Here is a 19,600-nt window from a genome sequence, read left to right as displayed (position 1 = left end):
TATGGGTCTGTCCATGAAAAAAAAAGGTAGGAATCAACAGAGGATCAGCCATCAGGAAATACCCGCTTGTTTCCTGGTGGCCCTTACGGATGTGTTTGGCATCAGTATTCCAGCACCATGGCACAAGAGTTGGACATATCTTGTCCATCAGAGCCAGTGATGATGGGGATAGCTTGTGTGTTTGCTGTAATCCTGGCTGCTTGGCCTTATGGACACTGAATCAGCAATACAGATGGAAAGCGGAATGTGGTCTGGGTCTGGTTCAGCAGGTCTGGTCTCAGTTTGTCTTTTCATTTGGAGATGGAGGTTCAGCCTCACAGGGTGAAGTGCACTGCAGAGGGATTGCTGCTCCTGGTTACCTCCCGTTGTCACACTTCTCTTCAGTCTCAAGAAAGAGCTAACTGGTTTGCATAAGAAACTTTCCTCTGTGATAACATGATGTGAGGTACCCAACACCTTGCTTTAGATAATACCCCAGATGAGCCTCTGAATGATCTAACTACTCAGCAGATTTATGAAGTGGAAATATGCTACTAGTCATGGAGCTAAATTACTTAGTGAGTCTGTCTCATAATTAAGTTATATATCCTGCAAAATTGCTGTGGACTGCATCTAAATGCTTTGATTTCTTTTATGAAGGTAAACTGCCTGTAGTTATTCAAAGCTATGCACTGAGCAAACAGACACAGTCCGCATCCTACCTGGAGGAATATATTGACAGGATCCAGAGTAATTCACCAGCACATTTGTGTGAAATGTTGCATCGAATCTTTCATCCGCACTACAGCACAGTACAAACAAAACAAAGGAAAGAAAAAGCAAGCTGATGTTTAAGATACAGCAACTTCCAACAGAAAAAAAATAAAAATCTTTTGTGAGAATTCAATGCACAAAATGTCTGAATCAAGGTCTGGCTTATGCCCAGGTGAAGAGCCCAGCACCTTGCTTTCTAATAAACACTACAGGCCTGCACCCAGACATGCTGGTGGCTTACTGTAGTGCCCTCAGAGAAGCAAGAAGTGGGGCTGTTAGATGTCTTGGGGCAAAGGCAGAAGGGAAAGGAGCAGAAGTATTACAGTTTTTGAAGCTTTAAGAAAGTTCCAGAGACTGAGTTGTTGGCAGGACTAGGCTTTTCTAGGGCTGCTGTCAAAACCAGGCAGCTTACAGTGTAACTCAAGTAATTTTTTACCTAAATATCTCTTGTAAGAGCAATGGTGCCCTGAGGCAGCAATTCTTCTGTCTCTTAGGATGCATAAGGGCCAAAAGTTTGCTTCAGGCAATGGAGGAAGGCACTGGAGAGAAGCTGTTTCAGACCTGGGGATTGTAGGAGGGTATTGATTGAGACTTCAAGAGTAGAAACCTTGTGAAAGGGACCAAGAAAAGAGAATTTATTTAGAATTCCAGTGATTCTGAGAAAAAGAAGGGAATAATGACCTGAGCAAGAATATTGTTCAAAGAAGGAGGCATGGGGGAGTGTTCCAGTTTAAATACGGAAGGATTCCCATACTGGTCCCTTGCCTATCACAGCTACGTGCAGGTCCATGTTGCGTAACTCTCCCATCTTACACACCCTGTCTTGCAACCAAACATGGAAAATTCTGATCTCCATTCCTCCTTTGACCTGCTCCTTGTTCAGGTCTGAGGAGGGTGGACACAGTGCCAGAAAGCTGAAAGTAACTTGCTGGTATGGGAGTTCCTGATATAACGGGGGGGGGGAAACAAATGCTGAAGAAGTCCAGAAACAGAACACACTCGCAACCTGCTCTGATGTCAAAGAGTGAAGTACAATGTCCTCTGCATCAGGATCCTCTATATCAGGGCTTGAAAATCAAGGACTGAATATTGAAAACATGGGAGCAGGAACATGTGACTCAGGAAGAACATTAAAATCAGAAGAAATCAGTAGGGAAAAAAGTGAAAAGACTAAGGTGCAGAATGAGTGATAACATAAAAGGCAACAAGAAAGGCTTTCATTAATAGAAGAAAACAAGGAAAAGATAAAGGATGAGATAGACCTGCTGCTTGATGTGAAAGGAAAGGAAACAACATGGTACAGGGAACTGCAGTATCCTGTACCTTTTGTGCTTCACTCTTCATGAACTGTGGCTTACCACAACTAATTCTCATAGAGTGGTCACAGTCCAAGGCAGGAGAGGGGAGGAATGCATTAAAAAGTGTAGAAAAGACAGGCTCCAGTCAGCAGCGCTGATGAAATTTACTCTCAAGTACTGAAGGTGTCCGAAATGCTCTCTGAAGTATTAACAACTATTTGTGAGAGTTTGGGGAGTACAGGAAAGGGCTCAGTGAATTAAAGAAGTTCAAAGAGAATTCTGATTTCTTTTTTTTCTTTTTTTTTTTTTTTTGTAAAAAGGTGAAATTATAGACACATTATCCTAACTTCAAAGATAATGAGGTAAAAACAGCTGGCATGGATTTGTCAAGGGCCAACTGCATGAAATCAATCTAATTTTCTTACTGACTAATTCAATAAGAGGAAGTAGAAGATATATCTGAACTTCAGAAAGCCCTTCCTGTGACATGTTCTTATAAATAAACTAGAATAATATGGACCAGATAATATGCATCATTTTTGGAGACTGAAAATCAGTGAAGAGACTGTAAGTAGTAAAGCTGCAGTAAAGAATAGAACTTAAACAATTTTCAGGTCACTCCTGGAATTAGTCACTCCAAGCCTCTTTCTGATATCTTATAGAGGGTGCTAGGAAGGGAAAATAGCAGAAACCAGAAGAAGGAAATCCAACCCAGATAACTAGAGAGCATTATGCTTAAAACTGACAGAGAAGGACAAGTCAGCGAAAATCTTGCTAGGACAAAGGACGAAATAAGTCCAAAAATAAGATATTAGAGCAAAAGTAGAACCCCTTAATATAAAAACTACAATAAAGAAAAGTCATTACGGAAAACTTCCACCCAGCACTGCAGAAGTGCTGACCAGAGTGCTGGACTTCGTAATGGAAAAGAAAAAAAAAAGATTCTAGAGGGTTTAAAGGAGATAAGGAATGATGGAAAGGTATTCATAAAATGTGGGTAATGGAGAATATGCGAAGAAACAGATTATTTTGTTCAAGCAGGAAGACTATGGCACAACAAATTTTCCAGCAGAGGTATGGTAATTACAAGGAGAGTACGGATTGTTTTCACATTCACTGGGAAAAGAGAAAGAAGACATCTATAAAACTACAGAAAGTGTGACTTAGACTGATTACAAGAAAATCTGTTAACTTGCATTTGTTCACTTTTATTTTAATTTTTTCAGGAGTAGAAGACAAAACCCCAGAATATCAATGAAGTGTTGTTGTTTACCAGCACCTAGTGCACCAGTTCTAGGCTGCAACTGTCTATTGTGCATCTTGCTTACCTGTTATAGAGAAGAATATCTGGTACCCAAATCTGGTCGGCTGGAAATCGCAAGTTCTGCACGCCCGGGTATTCATACTGATCCCAAGACAAGTAAATATCAACCCAGTACTGTTGGAAAATACATACATCAGATAATACAAGCTGGTAAAAGTCTTTTAAAATAGTTGGAATATTATGGGAGCAGAACAGATATTACCAGTAGTGACAGCAGTAGTATGATAATAGTTATAGTTTAATTATAGGCTTTAATTATTAAGAAAGGTTGGCATATAGAGAGGAATTTGCAGGTTGATGATTCAGTGTTGTTAGCTGCTCTATTTAATGTAGTGCCTAGCCCCTCCACTCTGAGACATGAAGCCAGACATCTCAAACAATTTAAGAAAGGCTCAGGCACAACTTTTGTGCTGAAAGTGACGTACAGAAAAACCCTATGGGAGGGCTGCAAGAGTATTACTGGTGCTATAGCTGAAGACACGCTCTGCAAAGAACAAGATATATGCAGGCTCTGCTGTGATGATACCATAGTCCCATATGTTGGTTTTGGTTAGTTTCTGCAACAGAAAAAACTCATTCCTGCTTCCAATCCCAGCAGATATCTGTGGAATAAACAGCCTACTCAGTTGCACCCATAAACTTGACATAGTATTTAGCTGCTCAAGTCAAAGCAGAATCAGCTCAATCATTCAAGTCTCCCACAGGTTTTTCCCTGCAGAGCTGCATCTTTGCTGAGCACAAGCCATTAAGGAGATCGGTTTATGATCCATAAAAGTAGATCATATCTCTCACCACACACAGCCAGCAGCAGATGTGGTAGGAAGTTCCCTCCACCAAAGCCCTAAGTGAAGATCAGTTTTGCTTATCCTGCATGACTGGGGCAGCTCACTCTTCAGTAGGAGCGAGTTGCAGGAGAGGGAGGGGGTGCATTTATGCAGGAAGCTGTCCCACCGATGAGCGTGGGCACTGCTGATGGCAAACCAGTGCATGGCTGAATCCAGTTCTCTGCATTTGGGGTGCATGCTAGAGTGCCCTGCACTTCCAAGGGATACCCTAGCTCCCAATTTTGGACAGACATGGAGATTTTTCCAGAAGCCAGGAGAGCAGGACAGCCATGTCTAATGAGGTGCCTGGTTCCTTTATTACAAGTGCCCAGCTCTACTGTTGGAGGTGCCTTGAGCCTCTTGAAGTCTCTTGAGTCTCCTTCAGCTATGATGGGAGCATTGCTTTGAGCTGTCTGTTACAAGATCCCTAGGCCCACTGGCCTAAAAATGTGGTTGGTATTACTTCCTAAGATCTGCCCAAAGGATGAATGCAGTATCTTCTTGTTTCCACTACTAAAAGGAACACTAGAAAAATGTCAGAGAACTCTGAGTGCTTGCTTATTTCACATTACAGACAAGTTAAAAGGCAGCAATCTCTCTTTCCAGCTAAGAAATCACATTCAATAGTTTGCTATGAGAAAGGATTTATTCTTTACTTACACAGGTTACTCACCATTTGCAGCCAAGCATTTGTAATCAACACCTGATTCTTCTCATCCTTAGAGAAGGAAAAGAAAGAGAGAAAAAGAGATGAGACTCGTGAACTACAGGTGGAAGAGTTCCTTTGAAAACCCACATTCTTGGCTTAAATACAAACTTTCTGGAGTAGATTGTGAGCTCAGTGCAAAATTATTCAACTGCATTACATGACTGAGACAATAATGGCTCTTTCTATCTTTTAAAAGGACAGACCTCCTGAATTTATCATAATTAATCAACATCAGAAGTTAAGAAAATAGGCAATGACTGTTATTTTGCTGGAGACAACTGGATTGCTTACCAAATACACATAATTTTCCTTTTGTCTAGTTGGGCAAAGCAAGGTATTTCTGGTACTATACAACATGTGGTAACTTGAGTGAGTTTATATCACATTTACTGCTGCTGCAAAACAGCGGGAGCACTCTTTCTTTGTAGTCTTGGCAATCTATCGCTTAGCTCAGGCTGAATTGGAAGGACTGGGCTTGAGGAAATGCGAGCATGTGACAGCAAGCCACAGGCAACTGAAAGGGAGCTCATGAGGTGCCTGCGCAGAGCAGGGCTCTGTATGTTCACATACCAGCATGTAGAGGCTATAGGGAAGCAGCTCTATCTCATGACAGAAATGAAGAAGCCTCCTTAGGGGGCTGCAGCCTTATTCAGATGCTAATGACTTTGGTAAGTAGCTTTGACTTAAAGCAGTTTATTACCGACTGCACATCATATTGGTATTTCAGTTAGCCTTAAACACATTACTTTGGGTACATTTTGTCCACTTTTCATAAGGCTACTCTGACAACTATGTTTGTCCTACTTGCCAGGTTTATTTTATAGTCAAAGAGGAACTTGCCTATTAGAGTTTTCACATGTTTACCTGGAGTATAACTGCATCCTGCATGGTCTTCCTTTCTTGCTTTTTGATATCACAGTCAGCAAGAGCACAAAGTCTAACCAGAGCTTTGGACTACTTATGTCTCTTTCAGACTTGGGGGAGAGAAGTGTCACTTCAGGCTGTTTTCATGGCCATTCAGAATCTATTCTCATCTTCGCCTTCAGGCCTCTACGTTCTCAAAGGCTTTATGGAAAGCAAATCCCAGAAAATGCTATATATGTATTCAGCAAAAGATGCAACCTGACAGGTCCTTCTTATCACAGGATAGAACAAAAAGTTTTCTAAACAAGCATCTGAGTTTGCAAAATAATAAAAAAAAAATGCAGCAGCCAGTTCCAAAGGAGCATAAAGGCATCATTTTACACTGGGTAGGCATATGTTGAAGTTCAGGTTCCTATTTGTCCAGACGTAGCTCTCTTGGTAAGACCCTTCCAAATAAGAACTCTGAGGAGCCAGGCCATGCAAAGAGTATATCCTCAGGCTGCCCAGGCTGTGGAAGTCTGAATCCTTACCTTAAGTGCAAGGGGTTCTTAAGGTAGGAGGTGTTTCTGGGCTGGTTGCCCAGGAATTAGGAGCTGTGGAGTGTGTACATGTTTGAGAGTCTTAAGCATGGGAGGGACCATACTTCTCTACTACAAAGATACATACAGATAATCATGAGAGTGCGTATGCCTTATGTTGTCTCAGGAGGTCACTGTCAGGTACTATTTGGCCTAGATAAAAGCTAATTCTCCAACTTGGGAAGCGCTGGAAACAGCTCTCTCAGATGTGTCATGGATTTGTGCAAAGGAATTTAAGATTAGTCATGAAAGTGCCTTCCTGTTAAAAGAAAACTTGAATAACCCAGCACTGCTTTTGCTTTGCATGGTCCATGCCTCACTTGGCACTGTCAGCCCTGGAGATGACCTTCCCTCTGTTTTTGACAGACTCTCAGCTCTCAGCTCTCCCTACAGCAAAGGAATGAAAGCAGCCCTGCCAAGATCCCAGGTGAGGGACGAGATGACAAGCCCCCAGAGATGCCTTCCAGCACTCCTCTGGGTATTCTCCCAGGCTGCAAATGCTCAGCTCAGGCAAATCAGTTTGCTCCTGGTATTTAAAAATACTTGAAAAACTAGTTCTGTGGTCACTGGCCAGTACAACGTTTTCCTCTAAATCCTTCCTTTCTTTATCTGGGTTGTATTTTCTATATTCAGCTGCAGCCCAGTTAGCCTTCTGTTTTGGACATTTGATTACTCCTTCAGCCTCAGAGGTTTGTTTCAGTACATGTGCTAGGATACATGAATGTTTTAGTTTGGTTTTGTTTTCACTGCTGTCAATTTAAAGCTTACAATATGTGTAGGTCTGCTTTTCTTTTGCACCAGTGCCTGTCAGTAGACTCACCCTTGCCAGACCAACATCCAGACAAAATATGATTGCCCTCAGCCATACAATTATCTAGGTCATAACACATGGACAAAAAAATCCAAAGGCCTTCCTGGTTCAGTAATCACATCATACAGTGATGTGTCATCTCTGCAACAAGGCCTTTGTTAAGAGGTGACTGACTGACATCATTAATCCTCTCCCTCTCACAGAAAGTACTGATTCTGCCATTGATTTACTGCAAGATATTGAGCAGAAAAATCCCAAATCGAACAGGTAATTCTTAGAGGTGATAGAAGGGTTTTTTTTTTAATACTGCTTATGTTCTTGAATTTGTAGGAGGGATCTAGTCAAGAAAGAATTCCACTGACTTGGAGAGTTGGAAAGTTTTGTTAGCAGTGGTATCATTCTCTACACTGGATTTTGATCAAGAAAATCAAAAGGAAATGGGATGGCCTTCAAAAGCTTGTAGGTTCTGCCTGTGTCTGCAGCTGTCAGTCCTTTAAACTGCTGAAATACCCATCTGCCCAAAACCTTCAGATGACTAATTAAAAAAGCTTTAACGTGTTGCATGAATGAAAACACTCAAAACCTACCAGCTGGAGTATTTTCCTCAAAACTCTCCTTTTTAACACAGTCACCACCATTAGCTTTTGCACTTCCACCAGTGATGAGCAAGAGCCTGCATGCTGCACTTGTAACAATTTGCACCAGCAGAGGTGGCCCCTGTTGTTGTCACCACTGCTGAAACGCATCACCCACTGCCTCACTGTGCTCACATCCACTGTCTGATCTCCATAAACATTCAGTAAGTGTCAGCAAATGTCAATGGGTGTCATTTTTTTCCACATAAGGAACTCAATGTCACACCTTTGCTTCATGTGCACTCCCATGTCAGACATCATTTTGTCAGACAGCAACAAAATGTAACTGGATATTGGCACGTTACTGGAAGGTTCAACCTCTACTGCCATACCACCAACATCTGCCTCTGATGTAACGGGCTGACATAATAAAATAGGAAGCATTACTTTTGGAGCAGCCCCTGTATTTAAGAGCTCATAACTGAACACACACTCCCTCCTTCTTTTCTCATTTTATTGGTGTGGGCCTTCACTTCTTTGAAAGATTAGATGTTATTTCTCATAAGTATATTTCCCCTAAGGCTGAGCCATATTTCTATCTCTTTCCACTGGTCTTTCCTTGAGGTGACAGTTTTCCTGGTCTCTTCTCCTGCCTTGATGAGGTACATGTCATTCCCCTGGAGCAACTAGCCCAGCCTGCCTTTGGCCTTTGTCCTGGGTAGCAGTAAGGGGCTGTACAGTCTTGTGGCCTCTGGCCACACTCCTGCAGTATTTTCTTCCCCAGAAGAAGAGGTCCACGATGCTCCACTCAGTGAGGAGGAAACACTGAGGAGTTGTGGCTCACACTGTTGGTGACTGAGTCCCACAGATCCATGCAATACTAGCTTTCTTTCCCATTGTTACCAATTCATACTGCTGCTGCAGTGAAGAATGGCCATGTAATGCAAGCTTGCTTGCATCGTACATGCAGCATGGCCTTCAGCTACAGACTGTGGCTGTAGGTGCATACCTTGGGAAACTTAATTTTTTCTTCAATGCAGCCACTCAGCAGCACCTGAAGACCAGAACAACTGGGAAGTGTGCCATGTAATCGTCTCCAGCACTCTTTTTGACCCTGTTTGGCCTCAAGCCCTTCAGCACAGACCTGCACATTCCAGGCACCACATCCCCATGCTGGGAGGAGCTTTGTCCCACTGTTTCACAGATGTTCCTTCAGGGGTATGTACTGGGATAAGTGATCTTTAACATCTTCTTCACTGACATCAACAGTGGGATCGAGTGCACCCGCAGCACGTTTGTGGATGACACCAAGCTGTGTGGTGCGGTCAACATACCTGACAGATGGGATGCCATTCAGAGAGATCCAGACAGGCTCAAGCTGTGGACTCAGGAGAACCTCATGAGATTCAGCAAATCCCAGTGCAAGGTCTGCACCTGAGTTGTGGCAACCCACACTGTGAGTACAAGCTGGGGGATGTCAGGAAGGAGCACAATCCTGGTGAAAAGGACCTGAGGGTAGTGACGGATGGCAGCTGGACATGAGCCAGCAATATTCCATTTGTATCCCGGGCTGTATCAAAAATGGTGTGGACAGCAGGGTGAGGGAGGTGATCCTGCCCCTCTTTGTGCTGGTGAGACCTCACCTGCAGTACTGCATCCAGATGTGGAGTCTTCAGTATTGGAGAGATGTGGACCTGTTGGAGCATGTCCAGAACAGCTGGGGCTGTTCAGCCTGGAGAAGAGAAGGCTACAGGAAGATCCAGTAGCAGCCTTTCAGTATCTAAAGGGGGGCTATAAGAAGGAAGAGGACAGACTCTTTAGGAGGGCCTGTTGTGATAGGACAAGGGGGAATGGTTTCAAACTAACTAACAGAGAGAAGATTTAGATTGGACATAAGGAAGAAGTTTTTTACAGTAAGGGTGGTGAGGCACTGGCAGAGGTTGCCCAGAGAGGTGGTAGATGCTCCATCCCTGGAGACATTCAAGCTCAGGCTGGATGGAGCTCTGAGCACCTGATTGAGCTGTTAGTGTCCCTGTTCACTGCAGGGGAGTTGGGCTAGATGGCTTTAATGGGTCTCTTCCAACTCAAATGATTCTATTTTTCTGTCTCCCTCAGAAGCTCCAAGAGCTAGGACAACAGGTTTCACGTGTCTTTCCAGTACAGGGTTGCTCTCGAATTGACTACTTGGATAAACTGATGTGCATGCCCAGTTCCTGGGGGAAAGTATGTTATGTCACAGCCTAAAAGCAGACAGTCCTCCACTGAAATCCCAAGCCATCCACATACAGTATGTAGGTGTTCTGCATATTCTCCAGGGTGGGTTTCTCATCCTGAAATAGCCTCCATGTGTTTTGTGCTCTGTTGGCATATGTTCCAATAAACAGGACTAGACAGGAATTGTTATTCCAAGCTATTCATTATTAATAGCCTTTTTCAGCATTTGAAATCACAGGGAAAGCAGTGAAAGGCAGAGAAAGGTCCCCAGTAGGCCAGCCCTGAATACTCATCAAGATCTCACTCCCAGGCTGCATGTAAGGATGCCTTTACATTTTCTTCCTGTATTCACATGCTGCTATGACAGACATACGCCTGTTCTGAAATATAAGGAAGCACTTAAAGCCTTTGGTCAGGGAAGAGAAATAGGGAGAAAAGGTTTTTACCTAGGAACTGTAGTGACAGTCTCTCTGGAGTTAAGAGAATACAGTGTTAGGATACAAGCCTGTCAAACACTGAAACACTAAGAAATGCTGGGTCCAAGGACATGATGACAGCCTTGATTAGAATGCCTTATTGTATCTCGTGTCTTGGAAAGGTGACCATTTGCAGTGCCCCTGTCCTCTGCCAGTTTCCACAGCCCCTGGTGAGGCATAGCCAGGAGAAGTCTGATTTCTGTGGACTCTGCTGCCCTTACTGGAAGGAGATGTGGAAAGTGCCATACATTTCAGGCAGCTGGTTGCTTCTCCAAAGGATGAGTTTATTTCCTTGTGACTGCGATCAATCTCCTTAGTAATAATCAGGCAAAATTTCAAGTTATATAATTTTTGCTCCTTAGCAGCTCGTAGAGTCACAGTCACAAGTGCTAGGGACACTTTAAAATCCTTGATGGCTCAAAATTATTTACAGAAGATTAAGGAGTACGCATTGGCTAAAATTCCCACCTCTTCAAACAGGGCTTTTCACCACACAGGCGGAATACTGGTTAGTTACTGTGAAACAGATGGATCAGCATCACAGAAAGACCCACAAGGAAATCAATTTCTTGCTACAGCTGCAGCCACCAAGCAGAGCTTGGAGAACCATGCTGAAAAACAGAGCAAACGTGCTGTTGAATTACTGCTTACAAGATGAGCTTCATCCACTGGCTTTGCAGTGAGCTAGGCAGAAGGCAATGAAAAAAGCACTACGTTAAAAGGCAGGTAATTAAGCCTTCATGGTAATACTTAATGCAAGCATGTGGGCAAAGACATATCAGACAGAAAGCCATAATTCCCATGGTGCCTAACTTCACTGTGCCAGCAAATTCAAAAGTTTAATTGGCTTAGTAAGACTAGCATTTCCATAATGCTGGCTCTTAGAAGGCAGCCAAAATACTCACTCATGACTCAATGAGCCCTGGCATTCCTACTGTTGAAGCTTCATCTATGTTAATGAATAGGACAATTTACTTAATTTTTCTTCTCAGAGTTCAAAATTGGTCACAGTAAGTGAGCTATATGACCAGAAGAGAGAGTTTGGGATTTAACTTTAATGAATCTATTGGTCTACCAACATTTCTGTAATTTTTCTGCTTGGAATTTTAATGACTATTTTTCATGACACTAATTACAGACTTTCAGCTTTTATAATGACGTCCAAATTTTCTCCTCAGTAACACCAATTGCTTCAGTCTCCCTGCACTGGCCTCAGTGAATTGACTCTTGCAAAAGGAGAATGCAGCTTCTGGTGGAGAAAAATCTTTCTGGAAAAAGATATTGTTTTGTAAAGTGGGTCTGTACAAGGAGAAACAATAAATATAGCTCAGAAAGGCTATGTAGAAAGCCCACAAATAAATGGAAAGGCAACAATAGGACAGAAAAAGAGAAGGGAAAAAAAAAAAGAAAGATCCAGAAGGGCTGAAAGAGTTTTTCTCCCTAGTTTACTGATGCTTTGAAAATAAATAAAATACAGAATATCTATTTAATAATCCTTTTCTTATTACATCTCTGATTACATCTCTGTCTGTTATGTGTTCTTTGTTTCAGTCTTGAGAGGTCATGCTTATGCTGGTGAAGATATCTATCCTGAAAAGATTTGTACAGGATGTACTATCAGGATTATGGTTTAATCTAGTGAATTCTGATGCTATATTAGGAATAATATGTCAATGGCTGCTTATGTATACTGGCGTATTTATATTTATTTTGTTGAATCACTTGTGAGTTGACCCGGGTTTGCTGTGCAGATATTTGGCCATATGACTGTGCCAGAATGTGGATCGAGAGGGAATGATCTAGTTGCTCTAAAGACAATTTAGGAATGGAGAGGAGAATTAGAGATAGAAACATAACTGTTCAGGTTTCTAGTTGTTCAATTCACCTGCAAAACCAGCATAGCTGGGCTGCCATCTTTCTCGGCTCTGCTGACAGGAGTACTACCACCAGTAATACCAGCACCCACAGCCACTCGGCATTTCTTGTCCTCTGCCAACCTTGCAAAAAGTACAAAGTAGAGTTTCTTTCATAAGCCACCTGAGTTTACAGGGCCCTTCTCTGTCTTACATCTTACAAAACACAGGAACTTAAAAGCAAGGAGATGAGCCTCTAAAACGTTCAGAACTGACAGAGATTTTGAGAGTAAATTGACATTGGGAGATCTGTGTCAGACAGCAGGTGCCACGGAGCTGGCCTTCACTTTCCCCATGTCCTTTTACCTTCACCTGGTGGTACAGGCTACTGACAGGCAGACATTCACTTCAGCAATTTTCATGCAAAGGGAGCAAGCTCCAGCAAAGAGCTCACTCTACACCAGCCGGCCACTAGGGGCTGAATTCAAGGTCCTAGTACGTGAGGAGCAGATCACCTGGAAACTGAGCTGGCAGATGAGGGCACCTCTGACATGAAGAGCTGCTTGCAATGGAGAACTGTTGTTTCACCAATCAATTTCTTTAAACAAACTAACTAAACCAACCAAATAATAACAAGAACAACACAAAACCACAACAGTGTGAACTAAAGCTTGAATCTGGCAGTTTGATACCTTTGTGGTAGAGAAGGTTAAAAGTTCTGGGCTGCTAAGATAGTTTAAAACCACTGTTTATAGCAGTAATAATTGCACCCGAGTGCTCAGAGAAGGTTCATGCAGATGATTCCTGTAATTTCCCTCCCCCAGAAACTCACAATATGCACAGTTCTGGTTTTCAGGAGACAATCTGAATATTTGCTCTTTACTGCCCGACTAAATTATTCTGTGATCTTGTCTTGCTTCTTTCCAAACCAGTCAGAAGCTTCAAGCAGCATCAAAATCTGCAGCTTACGTAGGATTGTTTGCCAGCACGTTATCAGGATTGGGATGATCCTGCAGTCTGTAGAATGTACGCTCCTTCTATGTGTGGTTCAGTCAAATCAAAACAGTACACACTAAATTTTCCATATATAGTGTTTGCTTGGGATTAGTAGCTACAAATAAAGTAATGGATTTTTTGCCTCTGGAAGTGCCAAATGACTCTTCAGTGGCTGGTGGGGTTTTTTTTCTCAGTATTTTTGTTTCTTCCCACTGCCAATCTCTCAGAAACAGGAGGAAGTTGTGACAAAAGCATTAACAACCAGGTGGCATTGCAAACTTGGGCAACCCGGCAAATGCTGGGAAGATTTTCTGGATCAGTTGCAAATGGAAGAGTGAACACAAGGCAGAAAGGCAGTAGAGGAATCCATGATGTGGGAGAAGATTCACAGCCAGAACTTTGGGTGGCTCTGCAGGAGACAACAATGTCAGAGTGGTGGCTATGCCCTCCCTCTTTCTCACCGAGGCAAAAGAATGCGTTTAGCTGTGTATTGCCTGAAGGGCATCAACACAGTTCCTGGAAATTTGGAGGTGTGTTTGACTTCAGAAAGGGCTTTTGAGTCATTTATTATCTCTGCAGCACTGTGCAGCCGCTTTGAAATACTCTTCTTAAAATTAGGCTCTTTATATGGATTCTTTTAAAGTCTGTGATACTTGCTTCAGTTTTATTCATCATACAGTTCTGTTAGTTGGCTGTTGGGTTTCTTTTTTTTCATAGCACTTTTAAACTTGCACTTTGAGGAAACATGTCCTAGAAAGCTAATCAAACAAGCTTTTCCTCAGAATAACAAACGGCAGTGAGGAAATTGTTGCAGTAGTATTGATGCACAGACCTGAAGATAATGGTAAATAGTATCACTAGCAGACAGAAAGCTGAAAAAAAAAAAGGTACTTTTTTAAGATGTCTCACCATGCTCTGACCTAAAGGATGTAGATCCCCTCAGATGAGGTTCCCTGCAGGTGCCAGCAGGAACAATCAACACCACTATCCATGATGACAAATATTTTCTACCTATCAGACCCCAGTGAAAAAGCCTGCAATTTCTTCCCTGTAAAAAACGTCTCATCTCTTGATTTGTCTAGTCTGACTGATGGGCTGGGCTGTTAGACAAAATAAGAAGAGGAATCTTTTTCCAGGTACTCTTGGATGTGCTCTACCCTTCCTTGGGCTGTCAGGGCCTAGCAGGGCCCAGCAGTGATCCCTGGGAGGGTTCACCAGACAAATCCACCACAGGGAAGTGCCTGACACCCTAGGGGATGTGGAGGCCTCAAGCAAGAGTGATCCTTGGACATAGCAACCCAGGCCATGTAAGAGAAGGATGTCCTTCACTTGCATTTGTCTCTGTGAAAAGCAGAGAATGTGTTCTTCAAGGTTTTGAATATGGTGGCTGGCTTTGGGCTTTAAGTGCTAAAATTCACACAGATCGTATGCAGGCTAATACAAGCTGGTAGCATCAGGAAACTTAATCCAAGGGGGTCGTGCAATTCTCTTTGAGCAGATGAGAGAATATGAGGAGTCATTTTAAGTCACCAGTCATAGGCAGTGATATTAGAGCTTCTTTCCTCTCTGTGTAGCAAGGTGAATCTATGTAGATAGCCATCAACGCTGTTTTTGAAAGGCTGGCTGCAGGTGAATTTAGACTTGATTTTGTTATAATACAGTACATGTAGGAAACAGACTTCTGGAGGCACTCCATGAGGCTGTTCCTGCTAGATGTGTGGTAGATAAGATGCCAGGCCTTGGCAAGGGTAAAGGGGAAATTTCTGTATCAGTGACACAACCCTTACTCCTTCCATGCAACCACAAAACAGGGGAATTGCTCTCCTCTTCATATTGCTTTCTCTCACACACTGCAGCAGGGGATGCAGCGTCTGCCCACCACTGGCTTCTTGTCTGAGTGAGACACTCCTTGGCTGGCCTTATGATGCACCTAGCTAACAGAGGTTACCGATCCTTTGTACCTTGCCTGCTGCTCTTTACATCGCAACCCACCTCTTAAACAGGTGTTTCCTTCAGCACCTGGAGCATCCAGTTTCTGCAATCTGTTCTTCCAGCAGTGGAAGCTGAGCTGCAGTGTCCACACTAAGGACTTGCTTCCTGATATTGTATTCATGTACCACTTCCTATTTTGGGTATTGGACCCCATGGGAACGGTGTTCTGTGGATTTTCAAACTGATCGGTTCAGCCACTTGTTGATGTCACAGTGGCCCTTCTATCCTTCTACCGCAGGAACTTGAGTGCCAGTCACATTGTCACTGACGTCCTGGACAATGTTTCCACTCCTGGAGGTAGCACACGGTGCAGCTCCCAGGATGGCCAAGAAGAGAAATGATCACCTGAAATGCCTTGTGTAAAGAAGGGAGGAATATTTCTCCCTCAGCCCCAAACGAGAACACTTCCTACACCCAACCAGAGAGTAGTTCAGTATCTATCTGTTCCTATGCAGATGTCCCCATGCAGCTCCTATGATGATAAGCAACTTGTGCTCAACTCACATCTCTGATATGGATTCTTCTGCTATTGTATGGTGCGAATTAGGACACTTTAGTCCATATACAAAGGATTTTCTTTTCCTCCCTGGAGGAGACAGACACCTTTTTCACATTGTGTAGAAGACAAATTTCAGGTTACTCTACATTACCGTGATTGCAGGTTGCAAGATCGTGAGCCTGGGACAAGTCACTAATGCTCTGAGCTGAAGAACTTACAGCATCTGTAGTGTGTGCAGAGACAGAGGGAAACAAAGCTGTATTTCTATGTATGTATGACCATCTAGATGACCCCTTTCCTACTGTAGGCAACCAAAAAGCAATAGAGGAATTAAATTGGTTGCAACGGACATTGACATAACACAGATAGGGTACTTAAAGAAATGTTGTCTGCTGAAAAGATGTATTTCACATGTGCATGTGAAACCCAGCTGAAAAAAGGTTTTATGTAACTCTTCCCTCTGACTGACTGACTGACTTTGAAAATGTACAGTCACAGCCTGAAGGCTGAAAAGTCCCCCCTGCTACCCCTAACCTTCAAATTACCGCATGAAAACACTGTCGGAAAAAGAATGTTTGAAGCAAGATCTTTAGAGCTAAGATGCCTCTGCTAAACCTGGAATTGCTCACTGAAATTTACTTGAAAGTAGCTGGAGGATTTATCTGCTCTTTCGTTCATGAAGAGGTTTGTGAGCTCTTGCCATGAATGAGTGACTTCAGCTAAGGGTACTGATCTCTCTATTCCAGCTCAGTGCATTTGGTAATGTGTCAAAAGAGAAAGCAGCTTATCCTGCCTGAGTGGCTGCTGCCTGCCCCAGGAGGACCACAACAGGCTGGTCCTGGCACTGGTGCTGCATGACGCTGTGGGGCCAGAGCACCAGGGGCCTGCTTGGCCCCCCAGAGAGAGCGCCTAGCGAGTTACACACTTTCAAAAAGGTCATGGGTATTTTAAAAAGTTGAAATGTTTGAGACCTCTGTCAAATTGGTCTGCAAATGCACAATATTTGGAAGTTTTTCTCTCTCCTCATTGTTCTCTCCCCAGCAGTGACAGTGCACTAGAAACCATCCCATATGGCTATGGAAAAAATAGGATGAAGGAAGGAGCACTAATTTGTTCAGCTGTTTGTTGCTTTGACAAGCTAAAAGTGGCCCAAACTGTCCTCTTGACTGTTTTTTTTCCATGTATGTGAAATAAATTCTATATAGCATATTTCATCATATAGAATCCTCTTCAGGATGAAAAAGGGATTTGAACTCAGTTTATTACATTGAAATCCTCCATGGCTCAAATCTCCAGACCTGAAATATACGTTGCAGAGAGGTCAGTAAAGACAATTAGAGGGCTACGCCTCCAGCTTTTGCTTTTATGCATTTCTAACCTCATCTCAAGGCAGAATCTTTCAACTGTAGTGCATGATAAAGACGTAATGGGAGACGAGGTCAATGCCACTATAATGTTTAAAGAACAGGTGTAACTGCAGTGATGTTGGCTTTTAACACTGCACATGGTCTTCAGTGATTGCATCCTGCATGGCTCTGAGAAGAATGTATTAATAATTTGTAATGACACATGGCTTCTAAACTACTGCATTCCTTTTTTCACTTTAAAATAAATGAAAAACTACATAATCTTCTTGCAGCTTATGTTGTATCAGAGATGATTGTGCTTCTAGGAGGATATTCACTCTTTCAAAGTGTCAAAACATGTACTCCAGCACTTAGGGAGAATGCTCAGTCAAAGCCAGTCTGCTCTCACCTCTGACAGCCTGATTAAGAGGAAATGTGTGGCACCTACACGAGAGGTCAGATTAGTTATGCTGAATGGGTGCAGTAGGAAACAGCCAGCAACTTACCACATCAATTATCTGCAGTAAAGAAAGCTGAAGCTCAACTACAATGGGCTGGGAGTCATTCATGACTGGGCGCTCCAGACGATTGTAGTTTCTCAGCAGATCTCTGTACAAGCGTCTCTGGCTTTCACCCTGCTGAGAGACTAGGGAAAAAGAAAGAAGGTTGCTGTCACTCAGGCTGGTCATGCCGTCCCCATCATTTGCCTGTTTAGCAAAAAATGCTTCTTAATACGTCAGTAATTCAAAAGGATTTCCCAAAAGTTCCCCAAAATTCTAATATAGCTGTGATAGACATGTCTTTTCTGCATATGTCACTGATGAGCTTCTAAAGAGAATAATTATTAATGCTCTAACTATCTACTAACACTTGGGAACTACTGAACAGTCTTTTGGGCTCAGAGTAAGAGTCCCTCAAATTTGGGCCTCATTCCTGACGATGGTCAGTGGTTCCAGACAGCTTGATGGAAGGCAGTAAGAGAGCTTTTCTTCTTTGTTTGTTCTTATTTCCTAGTGATGGACTGCAGGGTGCCAGCACTGGTATTACTTAGATATACCGTGTGTTTAGCCAGCATGAGCAAACAGGTATACTTATTACTTAGAGCAAATGTATCAGGCATTTCTATGTGTGTGCTCAGGAAGTAGTAAAAAGCCTTCTTCATAGTCACTTCAGTTTTATGTGGCAGTCTCTCCAGGCTTTGGGTTACTTCCCTTGCCTTTTTTCCAAATGAGGTGGTGGTATGAAGGCTAGAATATTTGATAGGTATGTATAATTGTGATATTGAACTTAGGGTGTTAGATGCTTAACTTGTCTTCCCGTGGGAATAACCTCAACACAGAAGATGCTGAGCAGACGCATAAACTTGTTAATGACTAGCAGAACTTCAATATGTGCTTAAATTGCATAATGCCCCTATGTATTCACTCCCCAGCTTTGTAGTGGGTGCAGAGAGAGTTCGTGTAAGTGTTGTTGCTGTGCTTCCGGGCCACAACTACCATGGATGTAGCAGCGATGGATCAGGTCTCTTCCCTGGGAAAGCCAGCAGTTTGCTGGGACATGCTGCCCAGGAGCTCAAGTCCCCCAGATGGTGCAGGTGTTGGTGCTCTGGCTGGTGGCAGCCTGAGCATTACTGAGAGGTGCATCAGACAGGGTGAGTGTCATGGGCTGCAGCTCCCTGAGGCCAAATCACTCCTGTCAACATGAGTGTGTATTCCCTGATCTGTGGAAAACCAACCCCTGAGAGGGAATCTACACTCTGAATTGTTATTACTTTGGACTGAAGCATTTTTACTCCACTGCAGCTCCTGGTCTCTGTGTGCACGACTCTTTTAAACTCCTGACCAGAGCTCTTCACACTGAGGCCAGGACAGCTCTCACAGTAGTTACTATGAATGCCTTTTTGACAGTCCAAGCAAACCCTAAGAGTCAGCTTTCCCCTTCCTCAGCTTGTTACTGTGCTCAGCAAGCCCTGTAAGCCTGGAACAGGCATCTCTCAAATACAGGAGCCAGGCCTTTTAAAGCTGGTTCAATTTATAAATCTGTTGAATTCATGTTCTGTTTGTTTTCCTGATACTAAAGGGAGTTTTGTGGCTTATGAGCATGGCAGTGCCAGGTTAATGAGAAGGAAGAGCATTTCTGTTTGATTTGGTGAGCTGCACTGACATATCACCTCTGTGGACCCTTTCTTCTCTTGAATAATACATGACGTGGTCATGGGGTACGAGGGGACGAGATGCTTTAGAGCTGCTCTGATAGCCCTTGCTGACACACTGGATGCCATGTTTTACCATCTGCAACAAGCAGTTCTGGCCACAGTTTCTCTGCTTCACCAGCTTAAGTAAGCTTTCCTGCAAGGCATGAATTTAGGTCCTCTTGGCATTCGCTTTCCAGTGCCTCAGCACACCCCAATTCCCTTGTAAGATCCCTCTGCAAGAAGGAAACCAGTGAAAACCACACCACATTGTCTAGTGGAAAAAGGCTCTATGAT

General features: G+C 43.1%; 1 protein-coding gene across 3 annotated transcripts in view; it reads right to left on the bottom strand.

Moving 5' to 3' along the window:
• The window catches only part of LOC110390224 (neuronal acetylcholine receptor subunit alpha-7-like), a 40,889-nt gene extending 23,149 nt beyond the window's left edge, over positions 1 to 17,740 (bottom strand). Inside the window, exons 1-4 of one of the 3 annotated variants that reach the window (XM_021381459.1) lie at positions 15,268 to 17,360; positions 4,873 to 4,917; positions 3,380 to 3,489; positions 702 to 781 (exon numbers count right to left, since the gene is read on the bottom strand). In XM_021381459.1, the coding sequence (XP_021237134.1) occupies positions 702 to 781; positions 3,380 to 3,489; positions 4,873 to 4,875 (193 nt within the window). In that variant the 5' untranslated portion in view covers positions 4,876 to 4,917; positions 15,268 to 17,360. Of the gene's footprint in view, positions 1 to 701; positions 782 to 3,379; positions 3,490 to 4,872; positions 4,918 to 15,267; positions 17,361 to 17,618 lie in introns of those variants that run through there. The other 2 variants (XM_021381461.1, XM_021381460.1) reach the window with 2 other exon arrangements.

The sequence above is a fragment of the Numida meleagris genome, chromosome Z, assembly GCF_002078875.1.
Source record: "Numida meleagris isolate 19003 breed g44 Domestic line chromosome Z, NumMel1.0, whole genome shotgun sequence".
NCBI lineage: Eukaryota > Metazoa > Chordata > Aves > Galliformes > Numididae > Numida > Numida meleagris.
This window is presented reverse-complemented; position numbering and strand designations above follow the sequence as displayed.